At 43.9% G+C, this 19,194-nt stretch overlaps 1 protein-coding gene across 2 annotated transcripts in view; it reads left to right on the forward strand.

Moving 5' to 3' along the window:
* The first annotated feature begins 810 nt into the window (after positions 1-810).
* The window catches only part of mcu (mitochondrial calcium uniporter), a 50,459-nt gene continuing 32,075 nt past the window's right edge, over positions 811-19,194 (forward strand). Inside the window, exon 1 of one of the 2 annotated variants that reach the window (XM_035605264.2) lies at positions 811-1,011. In XM_035605264.2, coding sequence (XP_035461157.1) covers positions 895-1,011 — 117 coding nt within the window. In that variant the 5' untranslated portion in view covers positions 811-894. The remainder of the gene's footprint in view (positions 1,012-19,194) is intronic. The other variant, XM_035605263.2, reaches the window with a different exon arrangement.

The following is a 19,194-nucleotide window of genomic DNA, read 5'->3' on the forward strand; positions in this document are numbered from 1 at the left end:
ATATATACCCCATGATCTATTTCTTCAGATTTGTGGTGTGTGTAATTTAAAGTCCCACAACAACAATTACTCAATGCAGAGTTTATAGCGGTGATTTAATATCCTATATTCCTTTTTATTCCTTTCACTATTGGGAATGGCAGCTCTGTGTATGGCATCCAATACTGAAGAAAGGAAAAAAAGAAAATCTCCTGTATCCCTGTTGTTCCCACCTACATGTTCTCTCCCATTAGTATATATATATATTTTTATTCTCTTAAATCTTGCAGTACCCTTCCTCTGAGATCATGTCAGTAGAGACTATAGCGGAGATCATGTTCAGAGAGTGATTGTATATTTTTCTGCCCCTCATTTATTCGGAACTAAAAAAAAAGGCTGTGTGCTATCACAGTACATTGTGTGTGAACTGGCACATTTGCACACACCTGTGCTTATATATGACACTTTTTTTGTGACCTTCAAAGGAGCAGCTGAGTGACAGGTATCAAATTGCAGTCTTTGCATATATATATATATATATATATATATATATATATATATGCACAGACTGCAATATATACATATATGTATGTATATAAATGTATGTATATGTATTTATATGTATATATATATGCACAGACTGCAATATATACATATATATGTATGTATATAAATGTGTGTGTATATATATATATATATATATATATATATATATATATGTGTATGTTTGTTTGGGAATTGCCTACACAGAAAGTGTGTCGGATCTCTATGCATACTGCTGCAACACTGGGCATGTGTGCGAAGAAGCCGTAGTCCAGCCCCGCAAAAAACCCGCCCACCACCCTCCCTCTTCCCTTCGGTGCGTCTCGGTCCGCCCGCAGCAGTCTCCTTCCCCCGCGACGGTTCACTACAGAGATGGCTGCGAAAGTGTGCAGGTCGGTGCTCCTGTTGTCCCGGAGCAGCGGAGCGGCGGCCGGCAGCCTGCCCGCACTCGTCGTCTCCACACAGCGACACCGCCAGCACATACGACCGGTAAGTCCCAGGACGTGTGTGTGTGTGTGTGTGTGTGTGCGTGCGTGTGTGTGTGCGCGCACCGGGAGAGGCGTGGGACCGGGCGGGCGGGCTGGACCGGGGGGGGGGAGAGCGGCTGGCTAAGGAAGTAAAGCTAACTAGCCTCAAGATCTGCCGCCCCCCCTTCATGCCTCCTCGTCTTGAGATTGTCAAGAGACGTGTCCCAGCCCGGCGCCGTGTGGTCATGTCAATCCGCGGCGGGACGCGGAGCTTCGACAGGGGCAATGCAGATCTTTTTCTCTTTCTTTTCCGAGCGCTTGCTGAAACCCATCAACAGCCCACTGGCGCTGTCCGGCCGCTCGCTGCAACTCGCCTTCAGACTGCTGCCACACTGAGCCTCGTTTCTCTGGCGTTTTGTCCCGCGTCCTTCAACTTTACAGGGGTTACACCCCCCCCCCCCCCTCAGACACTGATGTTCCTATTGCTGTGTGGCAATTTGAACGCGATCCCATTGTAGGCGTTGGACTATGTCTGCAGTAGCTGATGGGATCGGTTCGGTGGTCGACGGACGGGGATCAGGGATCTGGGATGGGTGCTTTATATTTGTACTGTTGCAATACGGATGTTTGGGGTGAGCTTTTTTTGGGGGGGGGGGGGGGGGGGGGGGGGCTGCGGTTACCAGTCCATGGCCGATGGTTCCCCTCATCTCTCTGCTTTGAACTGCAGCGTGCGCGTGCGCGTGAGTGAGTGAGTGTGTGTGTGTGTGTGTTGCGCAGCGCAGCAGAAACTCAGAATGTTGAATATCTGACCAGGAGAGCTGGAGAGGGAAACTACAGTTGTGCATGTAACAACACACACACACACACACACACACACACACACACACACACACACACACACACACACACACACACACGGGACTTCACAGCCATGGAAAACCCACACTTGGATGATGTCAGACTCTCCAGCCAGCCTGCCCTTTCTCCCCTCCCTGTGGGTGTTTCCCCATTCAGAGGGGGGGTTCCTGCAAGCGAATTCAGGTTCAGGTTCTTCATACACAGCCACTGTAGCAGTAGATGCGGCCTCTAAAATGCTCCCAACAACAGCAAGGTGGTTGGGTTTACAGAGCCGTCACTACGGTGCAATAGCTGCACACGCCGCTTCCGCTCCCGCCTCTGTGACCCACTCCCTTGTTACCTTGAAGTCTGAGCCTTTCACAGCAGCTGCCCGAGGAGGGAGGTGAAGCACAGGAAGGACCTGAATACGAAAGAATGAGGAAGTCAGCGCAGCCCAAGAGAGAATGACCTATTCTATGTGTCTCCGAACACTGCTGTGATATTTTTTGGTATCTTCTTATGCCAAAACCGCTCACTCCCTTGAAGTCTTTCTTTTTTCTTGATCTCTATTTGTCCTGTGGTTACCCTTTTTCTCCTTCTGGTGTTTTTCCCTTTTCTTACTCCTCCACTAAACAAACACTTGCACACTTACAACAGGCCGTGTGAAACCAAAGGAGGCTCTGCTTCCTGTGAAACAGGCCAGTTGGAGGTTCAGAAGCTGTCAAAATAGACCCACTTGGTGCACATTCCCACATTGGCCCCTGTTGCTGTTGCCTACTGTGAACTATTACAACAGAACACATTTACCCCGTGGAGTGGAAATATTCTCCCCTCTTCTAAAATAACTTGGCCTATTAAAACCTTAAGTGATTTAACAGGGTGAGCTGTATCTCTGCAGAGCTGGCCTTAATAGGTTTACATTTCATTTCAGGCTGCTCAGATTGTAGTTTTGTTTGCCTGTCATATTATGTCTCCGTCCATCGGAGCATTGCTGCTGCAGCTCGCCTGTAACTGTGTGACAGCCAAACCTCTGTATTCATTTGTGAGACCTTCACTGCAGTGTGGAGACAACTTTTCTAGACTTGGGTCTGTAAAGCTGCAGTGGTGCACATGCTAATGAGTTTGCCATCTAGCAGGACATGTTCGTCAAAAGACACAAATGTGCCGTCCAGGGTCCAGTTTCAAGCGGTAAGCAGCTCAGACTGACTGATGCTTCGGTAAACAAGGTGCAGTCCCGATGGGTCACGTCCCCGTGGATGCAGAGCAGACTCACATTTAACCTGCAGCAGATTACTGTTGAGTCAGCAGTCATATTAAATGCTGCTGTCTTAAAGTGTGTGGCAGAGGAGTTGAGTCATTGCAAATGAACAGTAAAATGTTAAATGGAGTTTTCAGTCGTTTCCCTGTGTAAAATTCAAGGCTCCAGGATGAACTTGGGGAGAGAACCAGCGATCGAATCATGTTTTGTTCAGTTATTTATTTCCATTTAAGCCGACATGTTCATTAAAGCAGAGCAGTTGGTGGCTTTTGTCTTTGGGGCCAGAAGTTCAACCCACTCCTGGCGTTAAATCCAATCAGTGTAGGGACTAAACTAATTTCTCCCTGCTGTTTTGACGGGCTCACCGCTGAAGTTAGCCGGCTTACTGTGATAAGAGAGCGACCGTCTTCTTGTGGCTGTTGTCTGCTAAAGGTGATAAGAAGGCTGAATGATTGATAAACCTGTCCACACAGGGAGTTTCATCAATTTAATCCTGTCCTTTATATTGGAAACCTCATTTCTGACGCCATTTATGATCTCACATTTTTCAGTAGTCTATGGATTAAAAAAGATTTGACACAAAATGATGAATGGAGTGCTTTTTTTGTTGTTGCTGTTATTAATGCAGAATAAACAAATGAATGATTTTTTTCCGTCACCCTGGAGTCTGATGATTGACAGGCAGGTTGACTTCTCCTGTATGGAAAATAATTTATGGCATTTCAATACTAAAGTCAAATTGGCTATTCATGACATTGGAGATTCATGATGACGACCTACAGGTCTTTCCTCAGATTGTATCATAAGGGTAGCGCAGCTGCACTGTTCCATCTATTCAGTGATATTGGATTACAAACTGTACACAGAGGCAAATTCTAATGGGCATGGAGTGCAATCTAGAGGGTTTTCTTTAGTGAGTAAGAAAATTGATTTGAGTTTTCCTACAGGGCATCATATGCTCTTGCTGGGCTATATGAGGCCAAGTGATGTGATACAATTTCAGTCAGTCAAAGGTATAAGTTACACAAATGATTGATCTGTAGCCTGGATATTCCATTCAGTCCATATACTATGCCATGTTACTGCTCTATATGCTGACACTTTCCACATTAGCATACAATATTGACTGATTTGGCTTCACTGGGAGTAGGCCTATGAGAATAAACTGCTTTATGAGGCACTTTTTTAGCTTCACAGTGAACGACACAAAGAACTAATGTGGACAAGAAAAAAATCTTGAAAAGAACTAAGAAAAAATATAAGGTTGAATGAAACATTGCTAGTTAATTTGGTATCTGGTCCCAGACTAATAAACAATCATTCAGAAGTATTTCTTTGTAAATCTTTTTTTACGCCAAGCTGACATACCCAGTGAATGGCTGTAGGAGGAACGGAGAATTGGTCCACTGTTGAGTGCTCACTCAAACATTGTTTGAATTAGTTTTAGACAAGGGGCTGCAGAGAAATTAACAGGAAATAAAGGAGAAGCAACCAACCTTGTATTGCCAGACGGGCATGTTAGTCCTTTCTTCGTCAGTGGCAACCAATCTTAGTTAGACCAATGTCTAGATAAAAAATGACAACATTTGCCCTTCTAAAGGCCCCCAGTGCCTGATAAAATCTGAAATTTGTCACAAGCGGTGACCCTGATGTGTTTGTGTTATTTCTATTGGGATTGGTTTCTCAGAAATGAGGCTATGTTTCTACTGTGTTGGTAGTAAAGAAGTGTGCCTTATGTTGCTGTTTGCTCTCGTTTTGTGTGTGTGTGTGTGCGTGTGTGCGTGCGTTTGTGTGATGGGGGTCAGGGGATCGGTGCAAATAATAAGGTGAATTATGAACTTAAAATGAATGGACAAGTTAAATGAATAATGCAAGAAAGAAAGAAATATTCAAAGATCCACGATTCCTATCATCTTAATGTCAGAAAGTCAGGTGAGAAGTAGAATTGCAACCATATGCTGCATTGACAGAAAAGGGAGGGGTGAAGGGGAGATTTAGCCAATTTAACGAACAACTTTTTCAAACTTTCTCCACATACCCGTGTCATAGGCATCATAAAACTAGACTTTACGGCTGAACAGTACGACTGGATTGTATTATAGATAGCATGCTCTGTATCTGTACCTAAACAAATGTATCCAGTATAATATGCATTTCAGAAACATTGGAACTTCAGTCAAGAACCTGCTTCAGTGTTTCATTTTGTTAGTGAAAATCTAACATTTGTCATCTTGACATTAAAACAGCGTGTTCACTCAAGGGTGAGATATGCATTTATCACAATATAAATAGTTGCAGTATATTTACGGATGATCTCTCTCCATTTCTCATCCCCAATAAAAACACAAAGACAGTTGACTTGAAACAACCTCATGTATCCACTGGATGCACACAAATCTGATGTTTTATTGGCCAGTTGATTTTCGGAAAGTATTGGGAAGTAGCCCGTCTTGTACTCGGCCATAATGAGATTGGGTAACTCATAAACCAAGCCAGTTTGTAGATGCATATTTAATCACTCGCAATAATTCAAGGGAGAAGTGAAAATACCATGGATTGTCTTGCCAAACAAATTAGCGTGTGTGTGTAAGCATCTTAACGCAGTGATGAAATGCTGATGGCTGTAGTGGGTGTGTTTCTGACAGAGCCCCTGTCAGCTCAGATGGCCATTACCCTGGCAAGTGGGGTGGTAGTGTGTGTGCGTGTGCGTATGTGTGTGTGTGTTGTCTTTGGACATGTAAGTTGCCATCTCTTTCCATCTTTGTGATGCTTTGCCATATGGTGCGCCACAGGCTAAAGTCTCTTGTAATGTCTGAGTCTGTTTTTTTTGTTGGTTTTTTTGGAGCACTCAACTGTACTTTTGTGGTTCTCATTCATCGACCCTCCGTACAGTTTGACGTAATTCTTGTGTAGGTGGTAAAAGAGGTTAGCGGTCTGTTACGGGGATCGGTTCGCGGCATAATGTGCAAAGTGCAGTTTTCTGTTTCATGTCAGACTTTTCATACCCAAACCACGTCATTGTGAAAGACGTAGCTTCCCCTGTTTTAGATGGGAGCTTCTCGTTTTCTCGGATGGTCCTAGGTCTTTCTTCAGTTCAGAATTCAGGTCTTCTTCAAGTTCACTGCCCTCTATGTTGATGCTGCCTGCATGCTAATATCCTGTCTGAATCTGTGCCGTATGGAAGCACACGAAACGTCCAAAATTATGAAATATTTTGCTGTAAAGAGTGATATAATATAAAAAGTAAGACCCGCCCCCAAATATATACGCCCCTGGCCCACATTTGTTTGATTTCTGTAACCCAGTTTCAATCATTTCCATCCACTCTAAGACATTAGGTAAAACTAAACACCATCACATTAGCTGTGATGCCCGTCAATGCAGTAAAGACTAGCAAGTATTTGGGCTCAGAACGTCGGTTGTTGATGGGCGTCACGGCTGGTGTGATCCCATATCTTGATGGTGTCTAGTCTGCTGTGGTTGGGAAGTTGTATGGCTGACCTGGGAGGCGTTCTACGCTGGATCTGAGATTGGTGCGTTTTTTAATAACACTTTAATTCTAAGTTCCTTTCATCCTTTTTACTGTTTCCATTACAATTGGGTTGACCGGTGTGTCAAATGTTTGAGTTACAGCCTGAGATGGACTTCAGCAGAGGAGATAATAGTCTTGCAGTTCTTCTTCCATCCAATTGACTAAAGTGGGTCATTATGCTACAGTTGTTGTATTCTACTAGGTGATTATCACAGTCATGGCACTCATTAATGATTTTAACAGTTTTATTAATTGCTTTGAGTATTGCTGACACTGAAGGTGGTACTGTTCGCACAATATGCAATGCAGCTTCTACTGCAGGTACTTTGACACATGCCCCCTAAACATCTGTGAATTTCATAGCTATATTATTGGATAATTTTCTAAACAAGGTCTTTTCAGCCAATGCACTGGGATAGAAAGAAAAAAAACTCCCTTACCTCCAGACATATGCTGGTGCATGTCCTGTTTCCCCAGTGCTGTCCTCTTCTAATTTCCCTGAGCTCTCTGAGTGCATCACACTACAGCACTTGCTCGGCACGGTAACCTCTCTCACGCTCACCAGCTGTTTGCCCCCTGGTCAAAAGAACTTTCCTGGAAGGTGAAATGGTTCAATAGACACTTTCTGAAGATGGTGTTCCGTATTTAGCAACATCCTTCAATCTGTCTCCTTGTTTGTTTGAATATGCAGTTATTATTGTAATCCTTCCTTTAAGGGGCCACGTGCATCTGCTGTTCGTTGTGGAGATGCTGCTGTGGCATTGTTATGGATGAGACTCGAGTAATGGACAAAGTCCTCATTAGTACTCTGGAAGGGATTTCACCCTTGAAGTGGTAAATGACTGGTGAACCTCTGCTGTTGGCATATACTAATTAGCTGCTTCCCATGTTTCTGTGTGGCCCAGCGTGTCTCTAGTCAAGTCTGCAAAGGACATTTAACTAGGCCAATGTGTGTAATGTGATGATGGATGGCAGCAACGCTTGGTTACCCATTCTCATTCCTGGGACGAGGAGACGGTGGCGTCCTCTGCCAGGAGGGTAGGTGAGGCTGCGGCTCGAACCTGAAGGTCACCGGCAGCCCAGCCTCTCAGGCCATTAGGTCTCGGATTGGGCTCATTATTGTGACAGCCAAACAAATCTGTCCAAATAAACACTGTAAATTTGACCGGGAGGATTTAGCTTGTACTAAGGTCAGCCGTGCCCACATTTGTCGACGTATGTGTGACAGTTATGTGAAAGCCTTTCCAGATTGAGGTGTGCTGCTGTCATTTAGTTAATTCGCACACATTTGCTTTCAGTTTAACTGCCGTTGTGAAGGTATTGTAACTCTGCTGCCAGCATCTGAACGGTTTCATAGAATTCTGTTTGTGGACATCCTCTGAGTATTAAATCTGCTATGTGCTACCTGTATTGTTATGGGATTCGTCTGACTCTGTTATATATTAATTTATTGCATTTTTACATCTTTATTTGCATAAAACCGTGGTAAGTTTAAAATTACACTGGAGCAACAAAAGAACAGCGGAGGAACAATATGAGGGGAAAAGAGTCCTTTATATCTACAGGCCAGAGAGCCTTAAAATAGAGCTGCCCTAATTGCAAATGGTGATGGTGTGAATATGCTAATGTGTTACCTGAGTCTGCTCATATGTGTCTGTCTACCTTTCTTTTGTTGGAGGTGTCCACCCACTGGCTGCTCTCAATCAAAATCCACTCCTTTCTCGAGGTGCAGTGGTTCTGAAACTGAGACCAATATCGTGATACAAGCGTTGTCAGTCTTGTATCGCGACCCACTGCCGTCACTGTAATTGTAGCCTGTTGAGTTTAAAAAACTGATTATTTTATTATACCAAAATACATCAAAATAAGTAAGTTGTTATTCTATTAGAAATCAAGGTGAAACCAAGATATGAACTGAAGCGTGGCTCAAATGTCTGAGCACAGTTGTAGATTTGGAGAATCGGTACACCCCATACTCCGCACACATTCTGGATAGAAAGGAGGCGAGATGCATCTGCTTCCTGTCGCTTATTGTTACCACATATTTTGCTTTTCACTCAATTCAATTCAATTTGATAGAACTTTGCCCTGCAAAATATCAAGATTCGACAATTTGGTTGACCTCTCCTTCAGGAATATATTGGTTTTTGTTCATACTAGTTTACTGTGAATTGATACAAGCAACTGAGTAGGACGGATGCTGGCTGAGTGCAGGGACATTGAGTGGGTAGTGACAATTTTTTCCATCTTTCTTGCATCAGTTGATTCCAGCTTGCCAATTCATGTCTGTCCTACCCTCTCAAAGGAAACACCATCTTTTCTGGTCTCAAAATCCCCAGTGTTCATATCGTGCTCCCACTTATCTACATTGCGCTGCTGTATTGAATTGAAAACAATATAGTGTATTGAGTCTGACAGCACCATAAACTACAATTGTGCAGTGAAAAGCAGAAAACCATCATATCAGGGCAGAGCGAGAGAGAGTCGTCACTGTGAGATGGGCAGCAGGAGAGAAGAAAGTTGCTTGGCTGTCAAGAGAGGCAGCTCTTAATTGGAATTGGCTTCTCACTATGTGTGAATGAGTCCTGTTTCACTGCTTAGATGAGTGGCTGGGAAGTTTGGATTTTTGTGATGTGAGGATTCCCCCCAGCCTCGGGCTCACCACTTTCACTGAAGAGAAACTGAGCGAGCAAAGCTGCACTCATTATCGGTCCCCTGTCACTGCCAGCATAACTGAAAGGATATTTCCAAACCTCGAACTTCTGAACATTTTGCCTTGAAATTGGAGTTTTATTCACCATAACACTGTTTCTGGCAAGTGGTAACATAACTTGTGATGCTCTCTCCTAAATATAATAACTGTTCTAATTGAGACCCTGTATGTTGGTGAAGTAAGAGCGGTTAAGATCCCTGATTTGTGTATAATTACTCTGTAAATTATTTATGCATGCCCACAGGTCAATTAGAAACTCAGTTAGAGGAACAAGTAATACATTTCTGGCGGTTCAAGGACACAATTCGCTCCATTAGGTTACAGTTTAACCAAAACAGAATATATGACATGCATTGAAAGGCAACTAAAATGTACAAATGACTTAATAGATTATTTTATAAGTGGGACCCCTGCAAACTTATACTCGGCCAATAGCCCCCCCCCCCCCCCCCCCCACACACACACACACACAAACAAGCTCATAAGTAGTCCTTTTGTTAATGCTGGATCAATGCACTGGGTTAATGGCAAGAGAGCTTGACATTTTCAAGTCTGTAACACCTTTTTGTGCAGATGATTGGAGAGATCGGGCCGGGGGTCTCCTCTGAGAGAGCAGGATGATCTCTGAGCTGCAGAGGACAAACGAGGGCCTCGCTCTGCTGGAAGGAAATCTCCACGCAGACGAGAGTTTATCTGTGTAGCGTAACACTGCAGTGTTGTGTTACCAGGGAAATGAGGGCTTTGCTGGTCATGGTTAAACAGGATGCATGGAGCGCCGTCACATCATCCTTGCGTGGAGGTCAGTGTGGCCACTGGGAGTGTGCTTTGACTTGAGGGGAATAATCTCTCCTCCTCGCCAAAGAAGGCTGCTCTGTGTTGTTTTCTCTTTAATATCAGTTTACTTTGCTCCTTTTATCCCCAGTGGCACTGGCACCCATTAGTTACACCCATCACAGTAGAGCCTTCCACACAAATATTACTACTCCACTCTTTTTCCCAAGAGCACAACGTGACACATTCTTGTGATCAAAATAAAATGCCAAGTAGTACTAAAATGAAATATGTGTTGATACAATTTTCCCCCCCCGTTTTTTCTGTACAAATGTAAATTACGGACAATTTTTTCACTCTGCCAAGTAGCATTGTGTATACACACACAAAATTACAATTAAAGTAATGGTTTCATGCTGTTTCCCATTCAATCAAACATGTTACATTATCTAAAAGGAAGATAGGCGTGTCAGCTTCCATGATGATGTCAGCTTTATTTGTGACAGGGTCCTTTAAACATACAATAACTATGTATCTCACGAGGCACACAGAAACAAAGGGTTGCCTGGCAGCTGCTCAGAGAAATTGTGTCTGAAAGGTCACGACAGAGAACAGGATCAGGTCTGCCACCCACAAACAACTTTGTGCATGAAAATATTCAGCATCCAGAAGCTTCAAGGCCCGTTTATGCTGACTCACAAAACTATTTCCGTTTTGTTCTTCTTTACTTTTCCAATAACGGCCTGCGCGCTGTCTGAAATGAGCTGTCAGTATTTTCTGAATGATGCTTGTGGCAACCTTATTACACAAACAGAAGTCGAGAACTGAGCCCTAACTGAGATTGATCAGACTCTGAGCACATCCATGGAGTCAATGAGCCCCAGAAAGCAAGACTCTCGGTTTCGGCCTGGCGCCCAGTTTGTTTGCACTGTAATTACCCAGAATGTAGCCGTGCCACGGTAGACACAAACACACACACTGGGGATTCACCATGGTGAAATCAAAGATGCACACCTTTGTCTGACAATGGACTCTAAACCCTCAAGCCCGATTGTGCTATATGTGATTATTAACTGGACCAGAGACACAAGCCAAACGTGGCTGAAGCAGGTCACAACAAGCCCAGTCGTAACTCAAGCTCATGCGTTTTTAGTGAGTTTATAGTTTTTTTTGCTTCTCTGCAAGGTCTGATTCTAATGGTTATTTAACGGTTGATATGGAGCCCGTCTCCTCTGACTACTTAACTGCCAGTTTTAAATGAATCAGGGGTCTGAGCTTTGAGTCTTGTTTCTTTTAATTAACTCCTGTATCAGCGCAAGTGGATCAATGGCTGGAGACACACACAGAAACAGCAGGTCTGTTGCCGAGAGCAGAGCGGAGTTTGAATGGGCATGAGAAGAGGTGGGGAGGGGTCATACGTTTGGTAGGGCGGCGTTGGTGGATTTGCTGCCTCAGCACGATGGGGCCTCGTTCAAACCAACCAGCGGTATTTTATTTTGACCAGATAATCCTATTAGAGGGGTACTGTGCAAATGTTGCACGGCATTGTAGATATTGCCAAATTATCATCATGGTTTTGAACTATATAGGAAGCAGTGACTCGATCTTAGATGCATTTTTTTTTTGCCACAAACCAGATATACATCATTAGAGCAAAAGGATCTGCTGTGTCATCCATTTTCCATGTAGCCTATAAAAGTGGTGCTCTGTCTTCTTCTGTGTGTCAGTAAGGGCTTAAATGGGACAATGTGTGAGAGATACAATCTCATCTTTGCTCAAAGGCACCTCCAGGCAGGACAGTAGTTAAATGGCGTATGTAAACAAGCTCTGCTGCTTTAATCAATCATCAATGAGGGTTTCTGATGTGATATACTGTATATTTTGAATTTCTCTTGTTCTATGGATTAAAAAAAGCACAAAAATTGTAACTCACTGTGGTATCAGGTCGTCAATTTAAGTTGGTTATTCAATAATAAATGCAGCAGCACGGACAGACGTGGAAGTGTTTGAATAAAATGATGGCGACTTGTTAGGAGAGAGTGCGTTTGCTAATAAAATCCGACAGCCATAATTGTTGTTCTCGGGTCATTGAGTTAACGCCATGCTGTTTGTCGGAGCTCATCTCTGTGGTGCAACTGTAGTGTGTGGCATTTGTAAGCATTGCATTCATGTAGCCCAATTCTAATTACCGAAATAAGCACGATTGGGGAAAACGTTCGCCTTGACTTCTGACAGTGTATTCAGCCCATGCCTGTTACTTGAGAGTGCGCCGAGGTGGAGGTCTTTTGGTTGCTCAATTAATAGGCTGTGGCTTTGCTGCAGGTATTCTGTAGCCATGCAAGTTCAGCTCTTTGTGATATGGCAGACCTGTGAGGGGAATGAAGAAAATATCTATCTCTATTGATTAAATTTCGGTGCATGTGATTGGCAATGCACACACTTGCTTCACACCATTTCGTTGAGTGAGGAAGAAGTTGTTGACCCCCGAGATGCCAGCATGTTTTCTCATCCTCATTCCGCACGGGGAGGTCAAAAAGCAGCGGGCCGCCGAGTCCCACAACCTTCACGCTGATACCTGCCGTGTGTATGTGCATACCTTGCAGGCCTTGCATCGGCCTGACACAACTTCACACACAAGCTTGACACAACTTCACACACAAAAAATCCTGCTTTCACTCACGAGAGAGGGGGGTTTGTTTGTCAGCTGTTTTTGTGTGAACGCTTGTTCAAAGCATTTGGTTTGAAATGAAGCTGTGAGCGTGAGGAGAGGCAGCATGGAGGGGTGGAGATACTAGACATTTCCATTCTCACTATACTGTTACTCATCCTTTGCCAGCTTGCTAGCGCCACCATTCTATAAATAGACTGGTGGAGATGGTGGAGAGGAGACATTGTTGGAGAATGCATTTCCATGGAGACAGTCTTCATTGGGCTCGGGCAATGAGCCCATTGTGCAGGACTGGATTCTGGTCTAGTTTAGCTAAAAGTATGTATTTACATTCCATATCCAGTTGTCAGGACAGTGTTTCCATTGCAGTCCGGGAAATCCAAATTAAAACAGACTTGTTCCTCTCGGCTGGTTGAGTTGACCCCAAATGCCGCAGCATTTACATTTTGCTTGGGCAATAACATGTAATAGGCTCCTGCAAATCATTGTGTTCATAGATCTTACACCACTCAGCCACATGCGTGCACACACACACACTCACACAGTATGCAAAGCAAATGGAGCACTGCCTCTTCCCCTTATGCATGCAAAATGTCTTGTGTGGACAGACGGACTAACACAGATAAAAATCTTTTTTTTAACACACCAGAGCATCTCAGGGGTTTTCATTGCTCCGGAGTCACTTGACCCACTGGCAGCCTGCCTGAGGCATGTGAATGTGTGTTTAAAAGTGGCCACATGTCCAGCCTGTGGCAGCTATTTTAAATTATTTGAATTATTTTGCTTCAGCTGTTTCCCTCGTAGTGCCAGTGTGCATAACAGAGTGTGAATATTTTTTGCAGGGTATTGATCTTAGAGTGGGCGAGGCTGTTGGCCGTACCTGTGGACCTGGAGTAAAATAGAAAGTAAAAAAAAAAAGTGCTGTTTCACCGAGCATATGGAAAAACTCCAGCTGATATAAATCTCTGTGATCCTGGTATTTGTGTATCTTCTGTGGTGTTTTGCCTGCTGTTTATGGGCCATCTGCAAATGAGCCACATTACTTTCCAATGAAGGGAGAAAACAATGAGCTGCTTGTCAAAGAGAAAGGTTGGTGGGTTACTCCTCATCCAGCCAACCAGTTACCAGGTATTCAGCCTGGCTGTTGTTTTCCCACGGAACGCATTTAAGCAGTGAGGATGCAGAAGAGCTGATGTTAGCATCAGAGCGGATCAGCTGGCTTCCAACTCGCTCTGTCTGAGTTTACCCACCCAGGTCCTGAGGTGAACCTTGGGGATATCCCAACCCGGACATGAACTGGATGGGAAGGTCAAGAAAGGCTGATTTTGAGGTGAGAAGATAAGTAAATATCCAAGTAAATAAGTGCATATACAGATTTCTGAAGAAAAAGCTGCAGTGCTGCTGTTGCCCTGGTAACCCTTTGCTCACTGAAAATTTTATTTTTCCAACAGAGAACTGAAGGTTATCCATAACATTGTTTCCTGTTTTCTGCTTCGTCTTTTAGCAAAAATGGCTTCTCAATTTTTTATACTGAGTCCTCTAACTTCAACAACGCCATTTGTTTTCTGTTTGTCCCCAGCCTCTGATCCAAACCATCGGAGCATCTCCTGACATAGTTCACCTACAGGTGCTGACACAAAAGGGACTTGGTTTTGTTTTGAAATCTTCATTCTACGCCACCCGGCTTCCTCCTTTCCTCCCGTCACATTAAGTACAGCCACTAGAGGAATCCTAACAATAAAACATAACTTTGAGTCGTAATTCTCTGGCACAAACGCCTTATAGGCTATTTTGTTTTTGCAGAGTACCGTCTCGCTCAAGCAGGGTACAACAGGACATTTCTTAGTCGAAAGCCTTGACAAGTCAGACACCAGGCTCCTGCACTCTTCACCTCCTTCCATTTCCTCCGCTTCCTCAGAATAAATGTAACGCTACGATGAACAAGCATCGGCAGTTTTCATTCCATTCCTGAATTATGGATTTGCCTGTGAGCCGTTCCTTCGAATTTATACTTCCTTTGATACGAAATTGAATGTAAGTTATTGTTTTGTCAAATATAAGTTGAAGAGATTTGTTACTGCTCAAGTTTTATCTTTTCCTTTGCTTATTTTTGATTTGTCACAAAAACCTACAGGGAAAAGTTTATTAGGTCTCATTTCTGCAGTTTCTTCATTTCCATTTTGGTTCATTACTCTTGTCCTAATTCTGCACTCACCTGACATCTGACTCTTCCTTCAGACCAACAGAAATGTAGAATTTCTGAGGCAGTGGGAGTAAGTCATATTTTGTTCCTGCATACATACTCACAGAAACAGACTTTGTCTATTGATGATTCAGGTGCAGTGAAAGCTGCAAGGCTACCTTTGTAATTGAAAAGATTGGGCTGATGTGTCGAAATTTTGAGAAATAACTGCGATACCTGTGCTGTCTGTCACATGATCAAGACTGGTGACGTGCGCATGGCAGCGGTGGTTGGGCGTACGACATGAATAGGGATGCACCAATATCACTTTTTCAGTCTCTATATACAGATACTGATAACCTGGGATAAGCCGTATGGCTCTTTGTGTTGAAGAGCCTGGGATCCATCTTTTTTTACATTGCTTTCTTAAAGTTGTAAATTCAAAAGGTAAGAAATAAATATGTCCATGTAAATTGATTGAATTGTTATTTATTATTCAAATAATAATCATGGGCCAGCAGCTTCATTAAAGTCATTCAGTATGGGACCAATGGATTCATACACAGGAAGACACGGTAACAGCTGTTTTGCCGTGGTTTGCTTACGGAACACTTTAAATGTGAAGCTGCAGCACAAAGTGTTGCGTTTGCATTAAGAGTGTTTATATACAGTAGCTCTTAAGCGGGAGAATAATATCTTAGCTCTGCGCGGTCACTTCCTGATTTGACAGTGCACAGTTGAAATGTTCTATAACAGCCTGGTATATGAAGAACACACCGAAGGTGAGAGGACAAGCTCTCGTCTCGAGTCAAACAGTGTGGGAGGAAGTGGTGGGAGACCTGTCGCCTGTGACCTTCAAAATCAGACAGCTACAATGTAAATGATGTGCCCAATCTGCCTATAAACATTATAATACCAGATTTTTTAGCAATTTAACATTTAGTGTTGGCAGTCAGGACTGAGGTTGGGATGTCACTCGTGACCTTGACGATATACTTCAAATGCTGCGTTTTGAAAATCACAGCCTATAGATCAGAACCAGTTTGATGTATTTCACATACGGTAGTCAGTGCTGCTAGAATGAAAATCATTCCTTGCAATTACTGTAGTTGTATATGGGTAATTCAGGTTTGTAGAACAGACACAGCAATCTGTGAAATACAGTTGTATTTAAAATTTGACTAGTTATCTCCGTGTGTTTGTATGCTGTAGGCAAAAGGGCCGAGATTAATTGGTCAGAAAATGGAGGAAATCCTTGCCTCCTTTCATACTGCAGAGCATGCCATGTGCCTGTAATATACTGTAGCAATATCTTGTACATAGAAACTTGTCCTTAGGGGAATCATCTAACCCTATTCTACTTTAGCCTCGGTTAACAGCGGAGACAAATGACAGTCAGGCCCATAAATTTTGATTGATGTTTTTGTCCAGAGTTACAGCACAGGCTCCACTTGAAGTCGAGGCTGAGCTGCAGTGTTGTATGGGTTGCTCGAAAAGTGACCTGGATTAATGGCTGTTTTGCCTGAGTGAGAATCACCCTGCAGAGACCCAAAGTGGTGACACCCATTGTTCCTTTGTGCTCATTCAACAGCAGATTGTTGTAACTTCCTGTTCACAAACCCACAAATGCAATGACACTAGTATTTTGTACTGGCTTTGTGCAATTAGGGTCAACGAAATCATACCGACCCTTGAACGTTTACAGATATGTTAACTAATGACCTACATTTGACTGTATGTTGACTGTATCTTGTTGTTCTGGACCCGTTTTGGGCCCGTGTGCTGACAGTGGCTCACTCTGTCCCCAACATGGGAGTATGAGACCATCTCCAGGCAGAGAGCAGGTCGACCCTCAATCATGCAGATCGCAAGCACTTGAGTGATGAATGTGTGTGTGTCTATGTATTGCCTCTGCTCTACTTGTGATGGTGGCTGTCTGACGAAGAATCTTTTGTTTGATTCCTGCCTCCTTCGTATAATTCGGGCCACTGAGTTTTGCAACCTGCCAATATCGAGTGTAAGCCACACTTTACTTAATACGCACAGCATTTGGCTGGTAATGTCGGTTTATTGACTGACACATTTTTTATAGATTGAAAATGTTCATTTTCCATCTTGATACTGCAACCCAACACATACTTTCTATTTGTGGATTTCACTGATGTGAATGCACACACGCTCTCACCCACACACACACGCAGAGACCAACAGACATAAAGAGACATACACTACTGCACTACTGTCTTTCCTCTCCTGTCTGATCTTCCTTCACTCTCTCTCTCTCATGTGCCTGTGTCCCCCCCCCCCCCCCATGCCCACGCTTCTACTCTCTGTGCAGCCGACCCTCAGCTTTATCTCCATGGCTTGGAGGATGTCTGTCTTTTGTGTGACACAAAGCAAACAGCACATTCCTTACAACGGTTCGTGTTAACCCTCTATTCATTTTGTAAAAATCCTTTTTTTTATTATCCCTTCTTACTTTTAATTCATTGCAGGACCTTAAGTCCTCCCTTTAAAAGCTAGATGGCCCAGCCAGGGCTTTCAAAGTGCAATAAAGTCAGTCGTGTTTGCAATGACATTTCCAGGCCATTACGACTTTCCAAAAATGCCAGCAATGTTGTGGTGTTGCCTTTCTCTGGCCCCGTAAACTTTATGTGGGCAACACCTGGGGCAGTAAATCAAAAATAAAATATTTGTGTCGTCGATGTGGGACTTTGCTTTTCTTTCCTCTCTTTGGCTGTTGTCCAGCCTGTACAGTCCTCGAGTCACCTGGGGATGAAGCTGCTTTGTTGCCGTGCTCCATTATGGATGAAGGCAGTTTTCAGCCCGCCCATTCATCTCTGCTTGCAGCAGGAGACGCTAAGCTGTCGACCCCACTCTCTGCACTCCCCGCCTTCATGACCCTGTTTGTGAGCATTGTGAGTGTGTATCCCACATGATCGATGCCTAAATGGCAAATGCGTAGTAAGTGTTTGCATCACATACGTGTGGGGGGTCGATGTCCACGTTTCTCTCAGGTGATTAATGGTAAAGGCAAACACTGACCGAGATGCCCTCCCTCTGTCTGTCTGGTTTATATTGCTCTGTCGGAACCTGGAAGCGTCATTCCTTTGTCCAGCCCTGCAGCAAAGCTCCCACCTCCACACACACACACACACACACACACACACGCGCAATGTGCAAATGTCCTTGAGAAAAGAGGCCGACAGTTGGCTTCACTTGCAATGCGACTGTGCCTATGATGTGATTAGTCCTTTATCTCGCCTACCTGGACATCTATCTATGAGCATCTATCTTTTTTAAGGTTTGTCTTTCTATCATCTGGGAACGTCAGGGGGAACCCCTGCAACCGAGTAAATTCTCCTTGGCTATAAAACACCATCATTGGCCAGCAGCGCCCCACCCCTCTTTAGCCTGCAAGTGTAGGCACTGGGTACCAGGGTGTGCTTAATGTGTTGGAAATCTCATTTAGCTCTCTTCTCCCCCCCTCCATCTCACTCTCTCTCGTCATCCCTCCTCTCGTTGGCCAGTGATTGCCTGCAGCCTCCCCACGTTCTCTTCCTCTTACCCCTGAATGCATTTCTTGTGCAAGGGAGATGCAGAGAGGGTGAATGAGCAAGGGGGGAAGAGGAGCTGAGAGAAGAAGATAAGAAGATGGGGGAGAGAGATGGCCAGATCAGAATGTGAATTACATAAGTCAGTGCAATAAATGTTGGTCACTTTGGTGCAGATTCAATAAAAAGTCGCAGCTTTGCAGCCCCTGCTGACAGCAGGACCTCACACACAGTGCAAAGATGAAGCCTACAGACAACAGACTCCACATATGTACTCGACATGCAATATTAAGTAGCTGTGTACATTTTAAGATGCAGGATGTGACGTCGGCGAAAAAAGGTCCAGCTCCACTCTCTGTAGGATGTCCTCCATTTACCATCTGCTGTAGTAGTTAAACTCACTTAACTGGGAACAGATAGCGTTCCCATTAATTTGTCTGCAATTATCTCTCAGCTGTGTCCTCCTCCACTGGGTTGATATGATGTGGTGCGTGAACCCACACACACACACACACACACACACACACACACACACACACGTGCCATGTTCTGTCTCGTTTCTCTGTCTCAGCAGCTTGTAAAAGCCACGCTGAGGAACCACTGTTTGTTATTTCCTGTTACAAACTCTATGATGAGTCACTTACTTTGCTGCTTGGTATTGCTTTTAGACTATTGGATCATTTAGTCATT

This window comes from Scophthalmus maximus, chromosome 10 (genome assembly GCF_022379125.1).
Source record: "Scophthalmus maximus strain ysfricsl-2021 chromosome 10, ASM2237912v1, whole genome shotgun sequence".
NCBI lineage: Eukaryota > Metazoa > Chordata > Actinopteri > Pleuronectiformes > Scophthalmidae > Scophthalmus > Scophthalmus maximus.